Source organism: Gymnogyps californianus, chromosome 1 (genome assembly GCF_018139145.2).
Source record: "Gymnogyps californianus isolate 813 chromosome 1, ASM1813914v2, whole genome shotgun sequence".
NCBI lineage: Eukaryota > Metazoa > Chordata > Aves > Accipitriformes > Cathartidae > Gymnogyps > Gymnogyps californianus.
Genome location: NC_059471.1, coordinates 174,933,326 through 174,960,248, shown reverse-complemented (window position 1 = coordinate 174,960,248; position 26,923 = coordinate 174,933,326). Strand labels below are relative to the sequence as shown.

Sequence of the window (26,923 nt, the reverse complement as noted above, 5' to 3'; positions counted from 1 at the left end):
TGCTGCTCCTGGAGAGTTCAGTGCCAAAAATTAGGGGCCTCAGAAGTCAGCACAGTGAGCTGGAAGTCACCTACATTAGCAGTGGGAAATACCAGGACAAGGCATCATGTCATTTTTTTCAGGGACTCTGTTACTCTTTGGGCTACTGGGAGGCAAATCATCTCTCATGCGTGAGAGTGAGATTTAACTTCTTCTGACGTTAACTAGCCTTTTCTCACAAGAGATAAGCTCTTCTTAACCATCTCAGGAGGCATGTGGGAAACCTGCATCCAATTCACTCTCCTGCCTAAGTGAATTTAAACCTGTATCATCTTCAATGTCATAAGCAAGTACTCTTGTTGCCTGTGCCTATGGCTTGTGTTGGGAGTGCAACACTCATTTCTGCATAAATAGTAAGTATATGGTTGGCCACAGAGCATAAGATCACCTGTTAGTTGGGTGGTTCACTTGGAAAGGGCGAGACTTTAGTGAATGGTCTGATCTAGGTAATGTAAATCACATAAAGATCAGTTGGTACAGGCCTCCTCCATTTTTTTAAAGCCTTAACCATTAGTGTTAAACTATTTCATTATTTTGCTCACTTGTTTGTTAGAGTATTCATTGGCAGGGAAGATGTATTGGTGTAAATATCCTCAGAAGAGAAAAGAACTGTATGCTGGCTTCCCACCCGCCCACAGAGCCCTGTGACCATGGAGATGTTAAGCAAGACAATAGCTTTTCTGGGTGGAGCTGAGTATAGAAAGTGTACTTTCAGGGGACTCCCAGTTTGAATGACCATAATTAAAATAGTCTGGGAATACATCATTTTGTGGCTTGTAAGAGAGGTCTAGGTATGAGTTAGGTGCCGTGCTGCTTGTAGTTTAAAAGTTTAAATGGCCTGGGCCAAATTGGGAGCCCCCTCTTGATGAGATTAGAGCATGGTAAGGGTTTTGAGACTCTGCATCATGGATTTTGATAGCAGCTGTACTGGAGAGACGCCCAGGAGCCAAGGCCTACATTTCAACTAAAGCTATGTGCTTGGTTTTTATTGACCTGGTACCGACAAAGATAATAAAACTAGACAAGGTGAGGCAGTAGGAATAGGGACTTGGATGCATGACTAGCCCATTTAGAGTTTCTTCATGCCCCACAGCATGTACAGGTGTCTACAGACTCTAGGAATCAAAAAGTGAGAAATCCAGTGGGGCCTAATTCCTGTTGATTTTGATGAAAGCTGGTCTGTGTGCTTGTGAAAGATCTCGTAACAAGCATCAAAGACCCAGAGGCAAAAAAAGATGAATCAAATCGAGCCTCTCTGGCAATTTAGGCAACGAACGTCTTTTGATTTCCAAGTAGGGACAGGGCTGGGGAACTGGAATGGGCACCTCCAAGTTATCAGATCTGAGCTTTGGCATGGTTGGGTGCATTCTGTCAGTACTTGGCCATTTTGCCTTCTAATCCTAAATTTTGTAAGATGGATATAGGCTCTTTAAAAAGTATTGTGGTTTAGCTCTTTAAATTTTTTGCCTTTTTTTTTTTATAAGTTTATTAGAATTACTTTATAACTATTTACTTCAGTATATAGCCTCAATTTAAAATCTGTAATTATGGACTTTGGTCATATGCCAATATATTTTGGAGTTAGTTATAAAAGACTATATTTAGAAGTTATTTCATTATGGTTACTGAAGTGATTTCATCATTAGAAAAACACATTTTAAATGTTATTTAGACTTAATATGGTAAGAATCACTGTGACTTTGGGGTAATAATTCATGTAAAAGTCATTAAGCAAACTTTCACAGTCAAATAAAAAATAATGGTTATACAAGTTTCTTGATTGTTGGAGAGTGAAGACAAGAGCGCTTATGGAGGGAACGCAGCTCAATGGCAGTACATCTATGTAATTTAAAATGGGCCAAACATTAACATTTTCAACAATTTAATAGTGGCTATGGATTCTGGGTCTTAAGGGAAAGGAAGTGATTTCTTTAAGAGTAATGGGAGAACACCACTGGGAAGTCAAATCCTGTTGCTACAGGCAGATCAAGCATGTGTTTTGCCATGTGCAAGACACACTGCCTCCATAGGTAGCAACGTCTCCAGGCCCTTTCAGTCCAAAGAATGCTTAATCACACCGAGGAAACTGCTAATCCAAGTGTTTATTAGCAGAGGTGGTGCTTTCTGCTACCACCTCTTGGGTTTTGCAGTGCAGCTGTTTCTTTAATATATGGTACAAAGGCAAAGAGATGCTCACATTTCTCTGTAGGTTTAAGCCAGAGACCGCAAGGTGAAAATCATCTCAGAGTTAATCATCTGAGCTAGCTGTTCTGACATCTTTATAGAGCAAGAAAAAGGGTCTTTTGTTTACAGTGCTCATCATTGTTGTCTTATGATTAACCAAAAAAAAAAAAAAAAAAAAATCCAATAGTAACTAGCCCCCAAGCTTCTAGGTACAGCAGGCAACTTTTTTTCGTACCATAAAATAATAGTCTCATGCTTACTTTTTTGTATCTGTGATTGTACCACACATCTAAAACATAAATGTTCATTTGGGGAGGTACCATCAACATTAAAAGTGAGTGTACTGCAAACAGCAACACTAAAACATCATTTTGGCATCTAGAAATACTTGCTTCAGGATATTGCCTTTAATCGTGAATACTCTGGGGAGAGAGAGTCTTGAGTTTGATGTACACTTTTGTCATCAGCAACTATATAAATACTTTAGTGCCTGTTGGAATCATCTCTTTCTCTGGCTCAGTGAATTGTACAATCTTGTAAGGGAATGGACTCTATAAAATAGACCTCATGAGCCTGGTCTTGCAGATATGCTTAAAAGGGTCAGTTACTTTTAAAAGATAATCCTATTACAAGCACTGAAATTAATCATTCTAGTAAGAAATCCAGATGATTGTACATATATTTAAAGCCTTACATTTAAAAACCTGATGCTTGAGAATAAAAGATTTTTCTGGAAGAAATGTGTTTCAGAGTATTTCTTCCTCCAATTCAGGAAACTCACACTGTAATAAGGAGCTGTGTGTATTTATCATGGGACAGAAAGGAATCAGGAAAAGAACTGTATGTTCATCTTTAAAAATAAAGCTCCCTAAGGAGAAGCATTTACGATTTAGTAAGATCAGCCCAAGGCTCTTAACATCTTAGGTGCTGTTGGGGAAGAACACTACTCCACTGAAGGAATAGCTGTTTGTGCTCTTTCGACAAATATTAATGACCTGAAGGAGAGGAATGTGTGCATGTGCACGCAAATGCATACACAAATGCCTGGCTTGAACATCACCTCCCAGTGTGCCCCAGTCTAAGCGAATGGAAATTTGTCTATGAGCTGTGACAGATGGGCTCGCACAGATTTTGTGGCAATAGTTTAACCCTGTTTGCCGGAGGTCACTGTTCCTACAGCAGAAGTGGCACTCCAACACTGGCTCAGTCATAGGCAGCGTCGGTGTGTCAGAGCCCCAAGACAGCGGGGTTTATGCTTCTTTCCAACTCCCCTGAGCATGCAGCCTGTTTTCTAGACTCCTTTATAAATATATAGACTATATATAGTATAGACACATACTTACATGTGTGCATATGCACACACACACACACAGATGAGATATAGTAACCATAATGGCTATCTTCTGAATTTATCTGAAAATGACTGATTAGCATGCTGGATGGATGGGTAAGAGTTGTTTAGAAGCAGAAGAGCAATTAACAGAATAGAGTATCACATTGCAAAAGTTAACTTGGAGTAGAGCCGTTTCTGAATTTTAGCTGCTAACTTATTTACTTAAACAATAATGATGTGCCAAATTGCACTACTTTTGAATTAGTTTACCTTAAGATCTCCATTGTAGCCCTACAGACTTCTAGCAGTCTAAGGCTTTAATAACAACAACAAAAAATCCTAAAAGTTGTTAATCTGTTAAAGGAAAAAAATCAGCCTTGAGTCCCATATGAAGCTCTTTGCTGCAGAGGGGCAAGTTTCAAGTTAACAGGGAGGTTGTGAACTTAATTTTATTTGGAAGGCTCACAAGAAGCAAAGACAAAAGTTTGAATTTGCTTCTCGCTGGGTGAACCTGCTCTGGCTGTCACACGCTTACCCCCTTCATGGAGTCTCCATTGTCGTTGTCTGTCCCGAGATTCATCCTTGCCCACCTTCCCCTTACTGTCATGCTCACTGGTCTTTCTCTCTCTCATTGTAGAAAGTGCAAATTGTTGTGACTGTTTTGGACTATGACAAGATTGGCAAGAACGATGCCATTGGGAAAGTCTTTGTGGGCTACAACAGCACCGGAGCGGAGCTGCGGCATTGGTCAGACATGTTGGCCAACCCCCGGCGGCCCATTGCACAGTGGCACACCTTACAGCCCGAGGAGGAGGTAGATGCCATGCTGGCAGTCAAGAAGTAAATTAAATTAAATTAAATTATGAAGAAGAAAAAGAAGAAGAAGAAGCCTTTCTGCATTTGCCCACATAGTGCTCTTTAGCCAGTATCTGTAAATACCTCAGTAATATGGGTCCTTTCATTTCCAGCCATGTGTTCCTGACACAGATCAGTTGTACTTTTAAATTCCCGTTTTAATTTGCACAAATTTAAATGTAGAGAGCCCTCTAAAGGCGCTTCATTTCACCACTGCCCTCCCAGATCTACTCTTCTTTTAAGCAATATGATGTGTAGATAGAGCATGACAGAAATTATTTATTGTATCACACAGTTGTATATATACACCAGTATGCTGAGAATTTATTTCTAGTTTGTGTATTTGTATGTTGTAAGCGTTTCCTAATCTGTGTATATCTAGATGTTTTTAATAAGATGTTCTATTTTAAATTATGTAAATTGACTGAGATATAGGAGAGCTGATAATATATTATAGGGTAACTATTGTATCGTCTGCATTCCAGAAAAAAAATTCCAACTTGTAAGGCACTAGTAGTGTTACACTGACATCTTAAAGGACAACTTAAATCTGAGCTTTCAACTGGACCATCCTAACAACACGCTACGCGTCCACAGTGAATCTTGGAGGGGCAAATCCAATTGGGTAGACTTCTTTCACAGGTAACTTACTTAGTATGATCTGAGCAGCTCCATGGATGACCTCAAGGAGATGTAGCCAGAAGCCAGGATATAATTTTTTTGTATATATTCCAAAGCAAACACATAACAGACTGAAATGGCTTTAGATTGAAAGTTGAGGAAGCAGTTCCATAGGAGGCAACGATTTCATCTAACATACAAAGTAAGACCATTGCAGAGGTTGTGCAGGGAGGGGGGGAAGGGAGGGGGAAGACGCAGCAGTAGCGAAATGCTGCCATGAAAACAAGATTAGCTCTCCGTTATCACCTTTATACAAAATTTGCATACTGTGAATTCCATCCACGATTTCACATTATAATGAGTTTGCACATTAGACTTTGTAACAAAATATTTTATTATACTAGCTCAGATTAGAAGGAATGCAGAATATTTTTTAGACACAGCCGTGTGAGTTTATTATACAAAATAGTTTCATGGTAAACAGACAGTATTGTAATCCCATCAGAAGATGACAAAATTTAGCCATAGTTCTAAATGCACTTCAAAGTAAGCCAAAAGAGAACAGCTAGTGACCTTTTATATACTATTTATACTTAAGTTTTAATTTGTCCTTTAAAAAAAAAGTGAAAACAAAGAACAAGTTCTAGAAAACTGAAGCAACCTCTTCTGTATACTAGATGCTCGTTTCAGGAGGAGTTTTTAAATGTTTTCAATGTTATTATGTAGTAAATGGCACTATTATGAAGCTATTAGTCATTCCATAAGAGTCTTGAAAGACTGCTCTGTGTATCACTGTGACTGCCGTGTGTGCTTAGAAATGTAGTTTTCTCAGTGGATAGCAATCAATTTATTCCGTAGTGATATTGTAATAATACTGCCATTCCCTTCTACTGCACTGCCGAAGGAACGCATAGCACAAGCAGTTCTAGTTATTACGGACCAATTTAGAACTGGACAGCTATGCAGGGGACAAGGATGCTATATTGAATGGGTTGACCACGCAGCATTTTGTCAAGCCCTGTGCAATACTCTACATTTCCAACCTCCCTCGCCCCCCGCCGCTTTACTGTAGATATAGTCATCTTACAGCTAGCCAGCATGTCATCTCAGCTTGTACCATCTCATCAAGTCATTTAGGGCATCACTTCTATCTCATGTACCGTCCTTTGAGGCCCCTCGCTTATCTTTCCAAGCTGTGAATATATTTATAATGCTTTGAAGAGTTCATTATTTTCAGCAATGCAGACTACCCCAGAAATGTGGAAAAGCTATGCCTTTTGGAGGGAGGCATGAGAATTAACCATCAATGTTCTTATCAATTGAAATTATTGAAGACAAAGAACAAAGATGAAAGTAATCAGAGCACTGTGTACTGAAAACTAAATTCCACAGCTTTCGTCAAGGCTCTGCTTCTGGCAGAGGTGTGACAGTCTGAGAGGTCAGTGCAGCGATGGCCAAGCACCAGTGTTTTCAGTACATTGAGGGTAAAAGAAGCAGCAAAGAAGTGGGAGGAGAATAAAAGTCTGCATCTCTCCCCACCTCCAAAAGTGAGAATAGCAAGACCCATTTTCTTTCTTTTTTACATGAAACACGGAAAAAACACAAGCGAGACATTTTCTGATAGAAACAGGCGCATACATGCAAAGCATCAAGCTGGAATACTTTAAAATCTTAACCTTAAGGACCAAACCCCACCAAAGAGGAGAAGTAGAGAGTCAGCTTTCCAGCATAAGAGCTTCATGGTCTCCAACTTTCAGTTGTTCATTCAGGATAGCTGCAGGTTCAAACTGCCAGGACTGACTCATTGTGTTAAGGTATTGTTAATGCTTTCTCTTCCTACACTGCCAGACTGAACGTCACCGTAGAACTGGTTTGTAAGGTACAATGATTCTCAGAGACTGAACCTGCCATGTGACCAAGATGACATTTTCATCCTCAAAGAAGCCACATGTACCTTTCTGACAAAGCTGTGTGAAGTATTAGAATCTGATGCTGTAGAAAGATCCTAGTTGCCTTTGTGTATATTTACTGCCTGCTTGAGTGTTTCTCTGTGTGGGTTTTCTCTGTATCTTGTAGAAATGTTTGGGGTGTTTTATCCTGCCATATCGCTCGTGGCCCGCGAGCTGACAACTTTAGCCGTATTTTACCTTCATTTTTGATGAGGTGGTTTATATTTTGTTTCACTTTGTGTAGTGACTTCCCACAGTAGAGTTTTCCAATTGTCGTTAAAATAACATACATATTACACAGATATTCAATAAAAATGTTTTATTTCCTGTTGATGTTCTAGTGTTTCTCTTTTGATCTAAAATTTTGAAAAGACATTTCACTCTAGGACTTTAGCACAATCATAAACTTTGAAGTATCGCAAGTGTAATAGCACAGCACTTTTCGAGGGGCTGTGAAAAGCTGCTTTCATCAGTGTGGTCTGCTGTAAGACAGTCACAGCCAGCAGTGCTCCAGCAGATGAATTCTCCACCTCTATTGCAGATGAAGGACTATTACCCTGTTTTCCCAAGGAGCCTGATAATTTACCTCCAAAAACATCATTCTCTACCAAAACATGGAGTAGTGTCTGTACCATGATAAAAACTCCAAGTAGTTACTTATGCATCAGTTACTCTTCAAGCTAATTGTGTTAGAGCTGTGGTTGCAGCTTTCATTTAGAGAGATGGTATATTTTAACCTACATTCAAGAGCTGCTTCTAAGCTGGCCATAAAATCAAGTGTTTTGTAGACTAAAGATCATTAAATAAGAGCTTAAACTGTATGGGGGGAGGGAGAAGGTGTGGGAGGAAGTTAATCCACAAACGAAAAATGATTGAAAAACATTGTGCTATAAAACAATTCAAGTTCCTGAGCCTATGAAGAGAAACAGCTCAAAAACAAACAAACAAAAAAAAAACCAACAAAAAGCCCCCCAAAAAACCCCACAACCCCAGACCTGTAGCCATGTTTGTTTTATGTAACCATTTTCCACAGCAATCCCCCCCCCCGCCTTGCTTTTTCCCCAGTCTCAAGAGAAATATGCCCATTCCTTTCAGGAACCATACTGTGGTAATTACTGATATGCACCAGTTTAACCACAGCCATTGTTACACGAGGCCTTACTATGTGTTAGAGCTCATTGTAAATATTTTTCAGGGTTGGCCCTTTTCCCTATTCCCACTGCTCAGAAAGTGCCCTCTTTTCTCCCAGCTATTTTTTTTTTTTCCCCATCATGTGGTGTCAATGAGCACCAAATGGACTGATGCCACCCTCAGCGAGCAAGAGCAGCATCTCCTGGTGGGCCTGATGATTTGGAGAGCAGTTACTCTTCCAAAACTGTGAATGACTGGAGTCTGTGCCTGCGGCTTTACAGCTCTGCTGTGAGGTGATGCCTGCTTGGTCTGCAGGAGCTGAGGTAACACTCCTGTGGTGCGATGTAGATCCCTATAGATACAGGCAGGTACCACATCATAATGGAGATATGAGATGATGATGCTCCCTTCTTCGCCGTCTAAGCTGTTGCACGATCAGACCAAGCACGTACTTCTCTAAGAGGAGCAGTTTGCTTAAGAGCAGACGCAAATCTATCGAAGTCAATAAATAAAAATACTTTGATCCAGGTTCTATATGCACTAGCCATTTTTGCAGATCTTGAGAATACCAAAATGACATCTTTGTCAATCAAAAACAGTTCTTCCAACAGGGCTGATCTGTTAAAGCCAGTCGTTACCACTAATGTAAGGAAAAATGCTTTATATAATAGCTGTTACACTAAGTGGGAAAAGCAGCAAAAATTACCAATTTTATTCAGCTCATGTAACCCCTAATCAACTGTCAAGAAAAACATTCTTCCCAACTGACAGACTGTTACCAAAGCAAAGGATCTACGTCTCTCGATCACTTTTCACATCATGAGTCAATGAAAGTTAATTGCCTGTTAGTTATGCAAAGCAAGAATTAGAACATTATATTTTCTGATTACTCTAACAGTCAATTCCGTTATTTATTTATGCATTAGCATTTTCACTCCAGGCTGTCAGTTCAGTTTCTTATACACATAGTGCCTTGCTTTTCAGAACATAACATCTACCAAATTCATGTCCAGCCCCTATTTTCAGTGTCAGTTCAGACACTGTTGTTCATCCAGGCATTAAAGAAAGTATGGAAAAGGGGTTTTCTATACATACCACAAGAACTTTTACCCAGTCTTAGCTACATTTACCTTATATGCAGTAAATCTTTTTATATTCAATACACAGAATACTTTTAATATTGCACCAAAATGTAGTTCCAAAAGTATGTGACAAACTAGTACAGAGAAGACTTTAACTCTATGAGGTGCTTTGTGACTGACACCTGCAGCAATATTTTCAAACACAAGAGCCATACAAAGAGATTGATTTCAAGATTATGCTGTATTCAACATAAAAAAAGTTCTACAAACTAGGGAATGATCTAGACATCCTTAATGGAGCTTATGAAGAGGCCAAATAGGTTGGGGAAGTGAAGACAGTTCTTCCAGGCTTTTGGGGTGAAGGTGGAGGGGGCAGGTAGCATAGTCTTTTTGTTCTATGCATGCACTGTGCAGTAACATACTGAGATTTTGAACAGCCATTTAGACCAAAAAAACCCAAACCAAAACAAGAGTTTCATCTTCTGACAGAACCAGTCTCATCAGTTTGACAGCTGACATTTAATTTCAGTCAACCATTTCATATCTTTGTACACTCTCTTATTACTAACAACAAGGAAAGCACACAGTAGGCGATGCACTGATGTTATACACCAAATAGAGCCGACATCAGTTTTTCTCATAAACAAAAGACCAATGCACAAAAGTGGCAAAATATTCTCCGCTCTGCTTATCAAGATTATCCCACAATCCTGCACAAACCTCCCTAATTTTGCTCGCATTCTCCCAGAGCCCAGGGACAGTTCTCTCCTTGTATTTATTGTATCCACATTCACATACCTTAGCCTAGAAGATTTCATTACTCTTTCCTAAGAAGCAGCAGCGCCCACTGGCACCAAGAGGTTGTTCCAAAACCCTGACATGGATCTGTCATTGAAGAGTTCCAGATGGGGCTTAGGCTATATTTGTCTTCTCCCCTTGGACTATTCATCACATGGAGGAGGATCTCTGGCTGTAAATTCTGATTGAAAGCCTGACAGGTTGGAACCTGCAATGCAACGCTGAAGTCAATTATTTCACACTTAGTCAGAAACATTATCATCCACTCGTCCTGGTGAAAGACAGACTTTGAGGCTCAGTAACTTGCATCCCGCTCAGGATGGTTTTTTTCTTCATGAAACTGGCAATATTATTAAACCGATATTTTTTGGAGATGATAGTTTCTGTGACATTCACAGAGTCAAAACGGCTTTCATATATTTTCTTTCTTTCAAATACAAGGTTGCCTCTATTGTTTAACTCAGTTAACAATTTCTAAGCCAACTCTTCAAAGTTAATAATAAGTGGCTAAATTGTTTAATTGGCTTTAACTCCTTGCTTCATCAAACTTCTTAGAGTTTCACTCACTCCTCTCTAACCATACACCGTGATCTGACACTGATTGATACACAAAAGCCCTGACAGGAGGCTATCAAGGAAATTAAGTAATCAGAGTGACTGATAGAGTCCTTTTCATGGATTAAATGAAGATTAAATGGTCAAATTTCAACATAGTGTAAGATTAAGGGTGGGGTGCTAGGAGGTTCATTGTTGCAGATGAGTATTTATTAATGATCTAGAAAACGGATGAATGAGTTCACAAAATTTATCTGTGGCATAAAATTGTTTCAGCTGGAACAGATCTAAATTATGAGGCCATCTCTAATCTCATATAGTGAGAATCAAGTACCCAGACAAGCACTTCAACTCAAATGATCACCCAAATATTCTGGAGAGACTTGTGAACAGTAGTACAAAAATGTCTGTAAAGATGATCTCAAATGACAAGAGAAGATAGGAGAGCTGGTCAAGCCATTAAGGAAAATGAAGGCAGAACCTCTTTTTTGTACAGGAATTGCTGACAGAAAAATAGATTTGTCTTCTCGGTAGTCTCTAAGAACATAATGAAAGCTTATGATGAAGTGGGAGTACACAAAGGATGTTCAAATTACTATCCTCATATACATATTTAGACTTCATATATGTTATCTGGAATATGTTTAGTTGTAGACATACTTCACACATCCACAGAATATGTCTACGTGTCGCAGCACAGCACTGTGTACAGATGCCAGGATGCTTCCTGACTTCAGTAAGGGCATTTCTCCATTACAGGGACTACTGCCACTGACATACAGCACCCTCTGTGCAAATACCTCAAAGTGCTTTTCAAAGATCAAACTAAACCTTGAAAAATACCTGTTGGAAAACTGGAAAATACTACCCCGTTAAAAGCTGTCATATGATCTGGTATAGAGTAAAAAGCTCTCCATGGCAGCTGAATCAGGTAAGTCTTTGTAGCTCAAATACAGGGTATAAAAAGGAATCAAGCGAGTCCTTGGCAGGAAGAAGTTGTGAAAAGTAAATCTAAAAAGAGCCAATCTTGAGGGAAACATAAGACATTTATGGAGATTATATAAATGAACAGAAAAATAAATGTGGGGCAAATGAATAAATATGTATCCTAGCTACCGACTTCTACCATACTAGAGAAAAAGTATCTAGCTACAGATTTGTACCAGAGCGAAGATGATTCCTACCTAGGCCACATACTGTCCTGTGTTTGAGCCTTCCAGGTCTCCAGAATAAAAACCTGAGAAGATTCAGGTTATCATTGTTGCTTTGCTCCATGCTTCCGAAGAGAGTCTTTTTTTTCCCCCACAGAAAGAATTACGTCTCCCACTCCAGCCCAGTCATGAGGAGAATTGGTTAATGCTCTCGCTCCTTAGATTTAACACAAACAAATAGCTGCCTGAAAGGTTTGAGCACCGTGACCATAATTAAATCTGCAGTAATTAGTAATGCAACAACAGCAAGCAAAAAAGCAAGCAAGCTTCTCCAGCTGACATTTTCTAAAGTACAGATAACACAGAGGAATAAACTGGGAAAAAATGCAGGAGGAAAAAGAAATCACTTGCAGATCAGGGGACCAAATCTTTGTCTCTTGCCATACTGCCCCAGCACCACATGGTCTTACTTGGTTTTGTCTTTCCCCATGTCACTGTTATGTCAACAGAGCCCCAAGATCTCTTCTAACTAAACTTCTGATCCCATGTTTGCTACTGTTTATGTTGTATTTACTGTGTTCCCTAATCCAGCTGAGCACAAGCTGTTCTGTTGTTGATTCTTCTCATGCTTCCCTTGCTCCACTTCTGCTTAGCCAACTTTCCTTTCTTTTCTAAAGTTTATTCAACCACTCTGCGACAACCGGTGCCTAACAATCTCTTAGGAACATGGGTTCAGGACACTGAGTTGCAAAAGCCTTTGCAACTAGTTAATACTTGTTTCAGAGTATAAATTACAAAGATGCTACAGTGTTTAATCGCTTCCCACAATAAAAAACCTTTCTGTACATGTGCAATGTAAAGTATACTTTTTTCATGATCTTATTCTATACCTTATTAGCAATGATGAGTCATACCAGCACTTCAAAGAAGTGTAGTAGCACTTCTGATGGAGAAGAAATGTGATGGACTAGGCGACACCGAGGGCTTTTTTTTCCCTGCACCAGAAATTCTAAATTGGTTCCTACCACGACTTTTATCATCTCGAGTGCCTTCATCAAATCTCCAGTAATCTCTTCCCTAAGAGAGAGCGAACGCTCTCTCTGCCTAGCACCATAATGTAAGCCCATTTCATTATAACCAAGGTAGTTGAACAATCAATATGAACTGCACATTAGCCTCAGCCAGTCTCCTCCCAGCCTTGTTTGAAGTTGGCAGCACAAATACTTCTCCTCTGATCACATGCTAAAAGAGGACTATCTCTACTGGAGCCGACTTAGGCCTGTTTGACTCACGTTCTCTCTTTAAGGCATCTCATGGGGAGCAAACTTTTGGTCACACCACTATCTCATATCTACTTCCAATTATCTGAAAAGGCAAAATTTACATGATACAGAGTAGCAGCAAACATTAAACAGAATGTCAATACAGGTGAAATAAAAGCAAACCCCACTGGAATCTAGATTTTAAAATGCATTGAAAGAATATGCAAGTTAAAAGCATTAACTATCAGGGAACTCTTACATTTTCTTGCTAGCCGGGCTAATGGTTTTATAGTATCTTCACTTTGGTATGTGTGTGCATTCGTTATCTCCTGGGTGACAGCTCCATAAATCCTCTCACCCTCTTGATATGTTCAAGGATAGATGAGGAGCTCCTTCATGACAGAATATTCCATGTCCCCGCACAATTACACAGCATGCTCCTTGACTAGCAACTGTTAAATACAAATATGCACTGGCACACTGTATTCCTCAGCACCTCGAAAAGACTGGGTCTCCTCCACATGTAAGCAGCAACGCACCATTCCTCGCTGAGCATATTACATGGCATATACCACACTTTCCCACTTCATTTGCGCTCACATTGTTGCCATGTTTGACTTCTTTTCCTATGGTTTTGCAGCACACAGACTTCTGATCCGCAGTTCGGGCACCTGGGCATTACTATACTGCAAATGCTAGCTATATACATTTCAAAGCCACAGCAAAAGGCTTCAAGATCCCTAGCTTTTAACATTGCAAATCTGAAGTTACCATTGACACAATCTGCTAAACAATCATATTATCATCAGCCAAGTCATCTTACTCAAAAGCTGTCTGGATTTTCAATATCCTTAAAGGTTGCTGTACTCTTCCTTAGAGTGAAAAAGAGAAAAAAAAAAAATAAAAAAAGAGATAGAAGATTAATGCCATTTCCTGATCATCTCATTAACAATATATTTCCACATTGTAGAACAGCCACTTACTGTGACATGCATTTGCAGAGCTAGATCAGTTTTCAAAATCCTGCACGAATTGTATCCTTTTCATCTGAACTACTTAGAACATATGAAAACATTTGATCCTGTTAATTATCTAAAACAGTTATCCGTGGAGCGTATTTGGTCTTATTAGCAGCAATATGGTCTCTTCCTTGCCATGCAACATGATTCAACACATGCCTGATAACACAGCCACAGGGTACTCATCAGGGAAAAAAAAATCCCAACACTTTGGAAATTACTGATCTGGATAATACCATGAAATAACTGCGCATCCAAAGAAGGGCAACAAAGCTGGTGAAGGGTCTAGAGAAGAAGTCTTGTGAGGAGTGGCTGAGGGAACTGGGGTTGTTTAACCTAGAGAAAAGGAGGCTCAGGGCAGACCTTATCGCTCTCTACAACTACCCAAAAGGAGGTTGTAGCAAGGTGGGTGTCGGTCTCTTCTCCCAAGTAACAAGCGACAGGACAAGAGGAAATGGCCTCAAGTTGCACCAGGGGAGGTTTATATTGGATATTAGGAAAAATTTCTTCACCAAAACGGTTGTCAAGCATTGGAACAGGCTGCCCAGGGAAGTGGTTGAGTCACCATCCCTGGAGGTATTTAAAAGAAGTGTAGATGTAGCACTTAGGGACATGGTTTAGTGGTGGACTTGGCAGTGCTAGGTTAACAGTTGGACTCGATGATCTTAAAGGTCTTTTCCAACCTAAGCGATGCTATGATTCCTAACACATGGCTCCTGGAGACTGTCTGGAGACACAGTTCAGTGTCAGCCCGAGGTGTAATAACCAAAACCAAGGAGTTAGAAAGGAGTAGTGAGCTATATTTGCTTAGTTTACGGATACAGGCAGGCAGTTTTCCCATGTTTAGTAAGTGCAGTGTGTGTAGCAAAGACCTAAGGTCAGGTCTTCCCCTTCACCAGACCTGCAGGATGAAACAAGGAAGGTCCTGCCGAGAGAGGCAGCTAAGGACTTCAGCTTGGGCAGAAGTGGATTTTGCACCAGCCCCTTTTGCTTCCCCTTCCTCCCTACTTGGTGTAAAAGGCATACAAGGGAGTTGGTATGTTTACTGGTAAACACAATAGCAAGGAGCCAGAATATCCATAGTGCAGGGGTGTTGAGCATTAGTCCCATCAGTCCCATGACCCCATCAGCCACCACCTCTCACTCGCCAGCTGCACCAGAGCGTTAGCTTAACCTCCCCAAGCTTCTCACCTTCACATCAGCATGAGCATCAGTTCATGCACAGGCATGGCTGATCCATCTTCTGTGCTAATTCTGTCAATAAAAATTGGGTGAAACACTGCCTTTATATGTACCCCACGGTTAGATGTACCCTGTATTTTCTTTTCTGCTCTACAGTCCAGGGCTGCATTTCCCAAACCTTCTCTGATCTCAGCCACAGCTGCAGCTATTTTTTTGTCGGGCTTACCTTCCTACTTCATTGAACTTCTTGTGTGCTTAGGAGCTAATTAAGTAATTGCTGGCCTTACTGGCAGAATGCTACATTATGATGATTGGGTTTTACTCCTGACTGGTTTTTTTTCAGGGAATCTTATGTAATTTACTTCACGTTTCTACTACCTCTGTTTCCACGTATGTAACCATGAAACAAGAATCTTTATCTCTTTGAGAATTTGAGGAAGAGAGTTTTGTAGGTAGTATGTAACAGAGTTATATATTAACAATACCATTAATTCCATGATTAGGAACTTATATAACTCTTTTTCAATGTACTGTATAAACCTTGCCCACCATATCTAAAGAATTATTTCAGTAATGAGTTGGTAAGCATTATTTACTCTTCTTCTGTAGGCAGAAATTGAATGCCACCTATTTGACCTCAGGTTGGCAATATGCCACACAGGCCTGCAGCAGTGATTAGAGTTTTGGTCCTGACACAGCTCAAACCTCAAGAATCTCTGGACACTCTCACTCAGCCGTAAAGCATCACTGAAGAGTTTTTAGAGATTTCACAAAGCTGCTTGTGCGTTACCTTGCAGGGAGTCACAGTGGAAACTAGTCACCACTACTCAGCGGCCACACTACATGCCACCACGCGTTTCTACCTGTAAATGAAACCACTGTTTTGAAAACCAACCACTGTCTCCCACAAGAAACACATCCTACCACCCCCCCAGTAAGATTTGTGCCAAGGTAAAGAAAGGGTATGCCATGTGCAAGCAGTACATGCACTTCACTGCTCACTCAAGATGGATTAAGATGAGAAGCCTCTATGATTTCTGGATCTAGAGCATTGCACAGCTAGATTGATGAATTATCTCTCCTTCACTTTCAGCTGTCAAGCTTCAACTTTTTTTCAGTGCAGAATATTATTTCCTTATGCTTCAATCGTTTTTCCACATTCCCTTCTCTTAGTGCAGCTGTAGCTCCACTTTGTGGAAAATGAGGAAAGCAGAGAGTGACCCAGGTGTGTTAACTGCTGGATTGTGCAGAGTTTCTGAACCTGGCAGGCATATAAAAGATGTGGGTCTTCAGAATCAGCCAACAACGATTAGTGACGACTAAGACCATTTCTCATTCTTTTTCAACTTGAAAGGCACTCAAATATTTCCAAACACCTTGCTGTATTTCTTCCTCCTACCTAGTTGTACATATACAAAAAACAACTGTAAAATACAGCATGCAAAAACCTGAAGGGAAATGTATTTCCCGTATATCTACATACGCAGGCATGGAAACTGCCTGACCACAGATTCATTTTTCGTAAAGAAGGAGGCAGATTTTTCAACCTGTTCAGCACCCTGGTGAATATTCTGATAGAAATTAATGTATTCCAGCTCTTAGGAAATTCTTGAGTTCTAGGGTTAATGCTGGAGCTGAACTGGCATGGTTTTGGGTGTCCAGAGGCTACAGTTATGAATGCTTTTAAAGGTATTAAATAATTAATAAGAATACTTAAATTATATTTACAAATTCTTTTTTAAATCTGTTTTCCATACGATGCAAGAGGACTGGATTTACGACAGGGCTACCTACTGACTGCACAGAACTGAAATGATTTTTCAAGGAAGGTGATTTGGAATAGACTTTCTTTAAAAAATGCTGGTGCTTCTGGATGCTGCAAAATCCAGTTCACTTTTTGTAATGAGGGTGGGGATTCAGCTTAAGATGTCTGACTATAGGTAGCCACATACAGGTGTCTACAAGTGTACCTGATGCTTAATTCCAAGTATAGACAGCAGAGATTTGGTCAAAGAAACAGCAGTTTCACACAGAAGGCAGCGGGTGCGTGCATTAGGGAGCGGCACGGCTCTCTGAGCTCCAGTGACTACACTGGGAGTTCAGACACCCAGTGCTCGTGCAGAGACCTGTAAGTGGGCACCTCAGTTCAATGCCAGTTTCAAAACAAATCTCTCCCAAACCATCCAAAGCTGCCCTCTGACAAGTTGGCCCTACACAGGACAAAGCGTTATTCTGGCACTTAGCTTGGAAGAGATTGTGAAGCGGGTTAGGAACCCCTCTCAGTGCAGGCCCCGTTCTGTGCTTCAGCGGAGCATGCTCTCTTAATTGCAAGTTCATGTCACGTCAGACTGTGGCAAGAGCTGTTAAGCCTCACTAAGTGCTGGTCACGTCAATTTGATCAAAACCACGTCAGAATAATAGGAAGAGAGAGGAGCTGGATTATCCTTTTAGTAGGTGGGGCATTTTCTCAGCTTTGGATTTTAGGGCCAATGCTTTTAATGCTTTGTAGGCTGTACTCAAACCAGACCCAGCACAAAAAAGTGAAAGCAGCTAAGGTGCTTTGAAATGCTCACCCATGACTCTGTTGTCTCAGTAATTTCGTTTCAGGGATGACCTTGTCTGAAGAGAAAGCCCTAGGTCTCTGTGAGGAGCAGGAGATAGACATGTTCCAAACAATCTTCACAAGGCATCTGAGGACTTTTCAGGAAGCCAAACAGCAAGGAGAAAAAATAAGAAGATTTTTGACATGACGTGGCAAGTGCCAAGAAGGGTACTTCAACTTCTACCACATGGAGCTCTGAAGACTACGCGTAGCATCACGGGATGGACACCTTGCAGCAGTCTAACATACAGCTCTGTCCGCTCGGGCTAACGCACGCAGGGAGAGCACGGAAAAATCAATGGTGGTCCAAAGGAAGAACATGAGAAAGTTGGACGCCTCACTCATGTACATACAATCTAGGGATACGTACAATCTTGAAGAACAGTGCAAGCAGACCTGAAGCCTTGCCGCTGAGGGTGGTACAGCAGGACAGCGTTGGCGCTGATGGAAACAGAGGGAACCACACAAAGCTCTGGCTGGGACTGCCTGCTCAAACAGTCAGAGTTGGGAGGAGAAAGTGTTCGAAAATATTTTGTTTACTTTAAAGAAATTTAACGAACGAACACAGCTAGTAAGTGGCTGCGGTGTGCCCCAGGCCCAAGGATGCCATATCCTCAACAACCACGTTAAGAAGTAAGCAAGCATCTGGAGCACAAGCAGCAGCCCTTGTTTCAGGACTGCTGCCAAACACCCCACGCTAATGCTGACAGTTTCGGGCTTTAAATTCCCACCAGCTCTCCACACAGACCATTCATCTGGGGGGAGTTTCCCAAGCAGACCTCTTTGGAGAAATCGCCTTTCTTTCCAGGATTTAGCGTAACGCCAGGGAAGCGGACCATGTAAACAGTCTGAGCCTCTGAATGAAAGGAATGCAGAGAGGAATGGAGATGAAGGACTAGAATGTAATTCCTGTAAACAAAACCATCAGTTTCTTTTAAATTAAACACATACCTATCTTCCCACCACTTCGTATATATACGCATAGCAGCTCAGTACATTCCTGGGAAATATGAGAGGCAGTGGTCTAGCATCCAAAAAAACATTGCTTTAAGCTTTACTTAAGGAAATTAAATTTATGAGAGTCTCAAGCCTGTACTGTTATGAGGCTTTGCTGTTACGTGACAGTAGTCCCAAAGCTGCAAGTTAGATGCCGAATGCATTTTAAAAATCCATTAGACTTCACAATACAGTTAAAATGCATCTTATCTATTTGATCCTAGTTTTAAAAAATGCTTTCCCCCTCCCTCCCCCCCTTTTTTTTTTCTAAAAAAAAGTCATCACAATCAAGAATTCTGCAAAGGAAACCCAGAGGAATAACTGCAAATACAGAATTTGTGTGAGATTTTGCATATGTAAATAAGGTGATGAAGCAGAAGACGACGACAATAATTCTGAGGGTTATGAAACCTCAGTATGACAATTTCACAAAAGCAGTTATGCTTTTTTTTTTTAAGCTCTAGGGCCCTATAATGTTCCTCGTTAAGTGCCGTACAGGCTACTGTGTAGTACGGAAATGCCACCAGAAGATGTCAGGCACGGACCGCGAGCGGGGGCGGCAGGGGCGATGCCCGAGCAAGCCGAACCCACAGGAACAGTCAACTGAAGAGCACTTGACAGGCACAGATGTCATTGCCAATAGCGTGTCATTACTTCATACTTAAGGAAAAGGCCAATTTGGGAAAAATAGAAAACAAAGTTTCTGATGCTGTTATATCTCGAAATTAAAAGTAAAAATATCTTTCTCATCTACTTTTACTAGCTCTTTTAATACTTCAGAAGAGCAATTCCACTAAGACCTGAATGCTGAAACCAACATACCTGCACACGTGCCTGTGTATACCCATGCACACACACACAAACCCCCACACAACTCTGGGATCAAGCATGACACGTTTGATATGTGCTACAACAACTTCCTGAAGCTAAAATTTGTGTACTAGACATTAACATGTCCATAATGACTGAATAGTTTTTAATGCAATTCGTTAGAACTGTTTTATCCAAGAAACACGGAGCAAATTGTGTTTGACTGTTGCACTTTTTATGTCTGCAGATTCCCTTTCAGGGTACTCAAGAGAAGATATTGATTACTAAGAATAGCACTGAGTTCAGTATATTGCAGACCTAAAGGTTTATGACATTTAAGATTACAGTGCTTATTTACTCTTTGGCTTTTGCTCTCGCTACAAAAGATTATACTCCGGTAGATTTTTATGACTTCTTTTCTATTTCCTTATACCCATCCATAATCTTTACTGAGTACTGGGATGACAAATGGAGCAATAACAACCCACTCGTGTGGATTAATTTCTGTCCAGTGGCTAGTGCTAGGCAGGCAGCAACTGGTCATCTGCCCAAAGACATTCTGAACAAATGTAATCTGCCAATTTTCAGACACCAGATTGCAAGTCACATTTTTTTTTATTTTAAATCATAAGTGGTCCTGCAGAAACAGCAAGTGCTTTACCAGGTTTAGCCTCCTACAGATTTGAGAACATGTGATGGGATGGACTGTCTTGCCTTCTAGCTGAAAATCCCCAAGTGGTTCAGGTTCACATAAAACCAAGAAGCAGAACAGTTTGGATTTCAAATGAAGAGCCAGTGTCCTTTTTCAGTTCCCCAGGACAGAAGGGTTTTGCTGTCCCAGCCTTCAGCAAAAGGCAGGGTGGGGGGAATAGATTTTTGGTTCAACTGTTCTTTATGAATGTAGATCTGCAGAGTTCTATCTCCGGCATTAAAAACACAATTAAAGCCAAGTTTACAGTACGAAAGTACTGTCTTTAAAATGTCCACAGTCTTAGAAATAAGCAAGTTACTGTTTAGCAATGAATTATGAAAATTATTTACAAATGTATACTAATTCAATTATCTTGGAAAGTACTGTTCACTTTAAGGTCGAGAACAGATGCAGCTCCAATATTGCGACTTCATTAATGTCTTAGCTTCCTGTAACTATAACTTTGGCACTTACTCTCCATACCTCACAGAAGCTGATTAAAATTATAATAGGATGTTTTTCCTTGTCATTTTGTTTCACTTCAATTGAGTAAAATCAAGATAAACCACGCCTAACTTGAGTCTGATTCAATCACACACCCCTATCTACCCCAGGCCAAACCAGCCTGGAATTACTTAAAACCTCTACTCCATCTACTGACCTGCAGTACTGGAATTTGTAATGGAGTTCATAAACTAACACTGCAGGTCAAGAGAAGAATGTTGAAAATGGGAGACAGTAAACAGACCGGCCAAGAGACGCGACTTCATCCAAACTCTGGCTCCTGAGGAATTCGGAGGCTGGGAGAGCAGCACGTGGTGTCCTCGCACACCTTCAGGGCTCCGCTTCTAAGGACTAGGTAGAACTGTTCAACTTCATTTTATGAAATATATTCTGTGAAATGAAGTTACATTAAAATGTTCTGTATAGGAGGAAAGACAGACGATGAATTTTTATTCCCCTTTGAATTAAATTGGCACGCAAGTCATCATCTGGGCAAAACAACGTGAGCCCCACCTCTTCCTTCTGAGAAAATCTTGCAAAGTCCCTCAATTAAACAGCAGTCTGCTACCTTTTAATGAAGATAGCACTAGAATCCTTTAGGTTTGGGGTTTTGTGTTGTTGTTTTTGTTTTGCTATTTTTTCCTTTTTACATAGCTCTAGTAGTTCTATATATCTGGTGTTAAAATTAGAGTAGCTCTTATGCTTGCAAAAATACAGATGAGATATACAACAAACGATCCTGAACAGCAATTCCAAGAGACACTGCAATATATGTAACATGTAAGTAACTTTCCAACACCTAGTGCCACCACATACAAGTTTTCATTCAGGATATTTTGGTCTCTACAGGCCTTGTGAAATGGCCCGGCCTCCAGCAAAAGAAGTCTGTCTTTCCCATTTCAGAATGAGAATACAAATGGAAACCTTCACTACAAATAGAGCCGGACATCTGGACCTCACCAGGTGCCTTGGTCTCTTACCGTGTCAAGGTAGGGAAGCCCTTCACACTCAATACACAGCTCCCCTTTTACCTCACCTTGTATCAAGGGCAGTCACAAGGGTCGTCCATTGGATCCCTTTTCCCTGACTTAGGGACAGGGCTTCTCACCCCCCCCCCCCCTCATTTAGATATGTCCCTTTCAGCCTCAGCAGGGGAGGAAGAAAGTGTGGGACCTTACATGCAGGCAGCAGTTTGCCACCAGGTTTTCTTCCCTTTCCTTGCCCAGGCCTCTGCTCTGGCTCCCTCAGAAAGCTTTCAGCCATCTTGTTTGCTTTCTTCTGAAAAAGTGGATTGCTGAACGAGCTTCTGATCTCATTCCCCAGCTGGCTGCTTCCCACACCACAATTCTTCCATCCTAGCCTTTCCATGAAATTATCAGCATGTGCTGCCCAGCCATATTTCTACCTTGAGTAAGGTTCAGAGAGCCCGAGCAGCCCCAGCCCCGCACCTGGAAGAGCGTACAGGCAAGGTCTCTGAGAAGCAGCTGCCTCTAGAGAACAGCTGCTTGAAAGGTCTTGACTGAGGTACCTAAATATCTCTATCTAAAGAGTAACTGGGCTATTGAAAACAAAAATGCTGGTTTAGGATGGAGTTCATATCACCTGTTGTATACAATCTAGCATGCATATAATCCAGTAATAAACTGGATAGAGATCCTGTTTCCTCAGCAGCAAGTCAGAGAGCAGGGCAAAGACAGTTATCACAAAGACACTATTATTAATTGTCCAGAGAGGTCAGTGTTTCAGCCAGAGTCTGAGTGATTTAAGCAGCCTGTGGTCAAGCAGGCTATGGGTTCTCTCTCTCCCCCACTCTTTAGCACTGCATCCAGCCTGGTCCCTCCTGAGGGCTGACATCCTTCTCTAGTCATCATGCTGCTGAAGTAGATTTCATAAACAACTTAATACCAGTGGTTTCCCAACTATGGGCCACAAGTCACATGCCCTTGATCTACAGAAAGCTGACTAGCTCTGTCAAGCTGACTCCGCTCATTTCACTCAGGAAGAGAAACAACAAATGAGAAAAAAATGTACTGAAGAGGAAAATGGATTGTATAGTTGTATCTGTATTAACTTAACAGAAAAGGAAAGAAAACCTTAGAGAGAGACAAGCTAGAAACACAGATGCTTTCCTACTGTTGCTTTTCCATGTAGGCATTTTCTGTAACTGCTACAGAAGTAGTTATGCAATCCTGAACAGATCCTCTATTTAACGTGGTTATATTTGGGAGGAAACTTGGGAATTAGTTTTTGTTCTTGTACAATGAAATTACTTGTGGTGAGACTGCCCTCTTCCTGGCTTTCTGGCATACAGCTCTCACAGGAGGACTGCATGGTGACAAGGGAAAGTACAGGGAGACTAATTAATCTTCTGTTGCATCTGTTTTTAATTCCTAATTTAGAAATATATTAAAAACAGATTCTAGAACGGCCATCCGAAGTTCTGGGCATGTTTTCCAAAATATCCAGTTCTCCAATAACACTAAAACCCATTAAACCACAGTCTTAGCAATGATCATCAAACCCACTTCTCCCCTTCTAAGAAATAACTACTTCAAATCCTTTCCCTACCATTTTACCCTAATTGAAAGAAAGGGGAAGGAATGAGAAGTGTTTACAGTATTTAGATAGCTAAAACAGTGGATAGCTATTACAGTAGTTCTCTGGAATACTAAACATGAGTTATAAAACACAGAAAATTCCAGAGTTGAGGAGTTCTTGTGGAAAACCTTACACTAGCAGATCTATCCCTTTTGCAGAAAAAAAAGTCCCTCAAATAAAATCAGAATCCTTCTACAGCAGATCAGAGATAAGAAAGGTAAGCTCCGCTTCCTTCAAATGCACCTGGCACTATGAATGACATAATAGCATTTCTCCTTCCTTTTAAAGGATCTTTTCAAAGGACTAGATGCTGCCCAGGTTGTTTTTTTTTTAACACGGAGCACAGAAACCACTCCACGCTAAGATCATCCCATGCTATTCTTTAGTTTGTCTCACAGACCTTACTCTTACTTTGCTGTGATTCAAAGGAACAGGTTATTACTGCTAGCGACACTGGTCTGTAGAGTTTGCAGTGCTGTGTCCTTACTACTGCTGCTCGTAGTCAAATTCCTCCTTTCCTCAGTGAAGGAAGTGCCATCACAGCCACTCTGTTATCTCTTCATGAACTGTCTTTTAAATTCTGCCTGGTTCTTGCACAGCTTGCAAACTCCCAGGTTTCTCTGCAGCTCCACCGAACCAACCTCGCAGTCAGCCAGTATCAGAGACTCACCCACGCGGTAGTTCAAGGAAAGACCTAACAGAGGACACAGCAGCGCGCACACACACTCACAGCTGTTGCTCAGAATTTGCTACTGCTTCTGCTGAGCCGTCTTCATCGCCTGCGGATACTTTCTCATTTCTCTTTTTATTGCATATCACCGAGACAATTTTAAAAACTACATGTGCCAAATACACTTTCAAAATATATCTGAAAATATGTAATAAGTTTTAAGCCTTGTACTGTGATGTTTACCAAAGATCATATAGGCTTAGTAACAGCATATAGATTTTTTTATCAGCTGAAAACTGACAAAAGTTGTAGCCTTTAAAAGCTTATCTGCCTGAAAAGGAAGAACCTCCCGGCTCTCACCTTTCACAGCCCATAGTCTGGATGCCTTTCTAAGTTGACTGGATGCCTTTCTGGTTGACTGCTATTATTTTGCTGAGTGCTGGGACACGCTGTCTGCTGGCAAGAGGACTCCAGCCGCCCTCCTCTCGCATTTGACTTACTGTGCTTATTTTGTTTTAAAGCCTTTTTGCAAACGTCCTGTTCTTTTACACTCTGACCCCTCTTCTGTCCCCTTCTACTTCCTCTGCACCCCATAGCTATTGCTCTCCATTGCACTGAAGAAATAAAAGGAAAAAACAAAATCAGTATGCATGAGGACTTATTTTTAAATAATAGTATTTTCCACAGGTTCAGCACAGCCTAGCTACCGTGATAACTATTTCCATGCCAACATATCAACCAAACAGCATTGTCTTTTCCCCTCCCAAGTCAAATATCATCATCTCGTACAAATATACTCCTTGCAGGCGTACTTACCAGCGCCTCGATCCCTGCCTGCCATCCAGCCTGACCTTTGCTCGCGTTCCCGTCTCTCACTGACACACCTTAAATTCTCGCTGTGACACACAAACAAAAAATACTGTAGCAGACCTGCGATGAAGTCGCGCATCATAAAGAGTGTAGTTAAGAGGAAGGAGAAAAGGCTGTGTAACACACCCAGCCTTTTCCCTGTATGACACTGAATTTGAAGCAGCGGCTTGCTTTCCCTGGCCTTGCAGCTTCCCATCTTAGGCTTGGGATCCTACAGCCATGTTAGTAATAAGTGTAGCAGTACACATGTATTCGGTCTTTGCAACTCACCAGGCAGAACATGACTCACTCGGACCTTGTGCTAAATAAGTGTGTTTACTTTTCAATTTTGGAAAAAGGCCTAATATTTAGTTATATTCTGTGCTCATTGGGATATTATTTTATAGAGATCTGATTTCTTAAGCACCGAAAGAAATATTCTTCAGAATGTCATTTTCTCTCTTCTTGCAAGTGCCGAGAATGCTTAACAAGCCAAGTGACGTAAAATTCTGCAGGGGACAAAACAGGGGGGGAAAAGTTTTGCCCATGATTTCAAATTTGGATGCTTTATTCAAAGTGATTTAATTATTACTTTTCTTAAGAGGTCATTAAAGTTCATTACAATCTAAAGTAACGCTTGCCAAGACCTCAAAACAGTTTACTATTTTAATTCTTGCATAATGATGAAGAAAAATATGTTTTGTTTCAGTCTCTTTGGTGAGGAGATATGGCATTTTGCCAGATTACAAGGAGGAAAATTCTCCTTAGTGCCAACGCCTAGTAAACTGCATCCTGTGTCTCACTGCCTCGGTGCTGAACAAGGCAGCTGACAAATCAATAGGTGACTTGCTTTAAAACCTTCCTGTTTCTGAGTATCAGGACACGCTGTTATTTGCAAAAGAGCAGTGGGAAAGACGGGTAAAAATTTCATAGAGGAAGAGCAGAGGAGGAATGTGACATTTTGCCAATTTGCAAATAAATGGAAGCTGATTCATCCTGTCCAGTGGGTTTTCATATCAGCACTCAGTTAATGATACTACCCTGAAATACGTTGGTTCAGCTGCCTAGCTGCAGCAGCTTAGTGGACAGCACAGTGTATCTAGTGCATGGCCCGAGAGAGGAAAAAAGCAAACAGAAAGTGCTTACCTATAACTCTTGCTCCCTGCATAGGTACTTCAGTTGTTTACTTTCTGTAATCACACAGCTCTGGCTGCAGCACGGGGCCAGAAAAGATTGCTAACAGTTTCAAATATTGAGTATTTGGCAGCATCGATACAGGCATTTCCCGAACCCTTCAGTTAAGTGTTTTTGCCTCCATGGCATTAAAAAATGAGTAAAATACACAGAACACTCCAATTGCAGAGGTAAATAGTAATCTGCTGGGATAACCTTCCTTAGATTTAGAATGTAAACTGAACTGTATTTCAGCTTAATCACTAAAAATCTCAAGACGTATCAATAAGGCAAAAGGTAACAGAAGAAAATGTAACCAAGAAAAAGGACAATTACACTCGTCTACTGTAGAATCCCCAAGTAGCCAAATGAGATCTACTTGTCTGTTTCAAGTATCCTAAAAAATAATTCAATGCTGTTGAAGAAAAAAGGATAGTGAAGTGACAGACTTGAAAAGCTTGAGTCTTTATTTACCTACAGACAGAAGCACCAAAGCAAAATACCCAAGAAATCTGCATATTCGCTTACCTACAGAATAGACAGACCAAAGACATCAGCTTTGTTCATCCATTTCAGTAACACACTTTTGGATATAGGAGTTTAGTTTCTTCTTTGAATACTTCTTTGACCTCTCATCTGAGGCAACACCCCATTTACAGCCTTACTCTGGATCTCCATTAACTAACTTCAGAATGGCGCATTGCTGCGTGTTACAGCGGTAGCCCTGTGAACACCTGCCGGTCACTGCTGCCTTTGAATCAGTGAACGTTTCCACTTCTTATGACAAATCCCAAATAGCAATCCACTTTCTTCTACTGGTGGAGTAAGTTACACAGTTATTGCCAGGAACAGTTTCCAAATATTGGAAT

The 26,923-nt window shown here is 40.8% G+C and overlaps 1 protein-coding gene across 1 annotated transcript in view; it reads left to right on the top strand.

The window, feature by feature from the left end:
* SYT1 (synaptotagmin 1) overlaps nt 1-5,256 on the top strand; it is a 375,273-nt gene extending 370,017 nt beyond the window's left edge. The window contains exon 11 of the mRNA XM_050892070.1: nt 4,194-5,256. Coding sequence (XP_050748027.1) covers nt 4,194-4,400 — 207 coding nt within the window. The 3' untranslated portion in view covers nt 4,401-5,256. The remainder of the gene's footprint in view (nt 1-4,193) is intronic.
* The last annotated feature ends 21,667 nt before the right edge of the window (nt 5,257-26,923 follow it).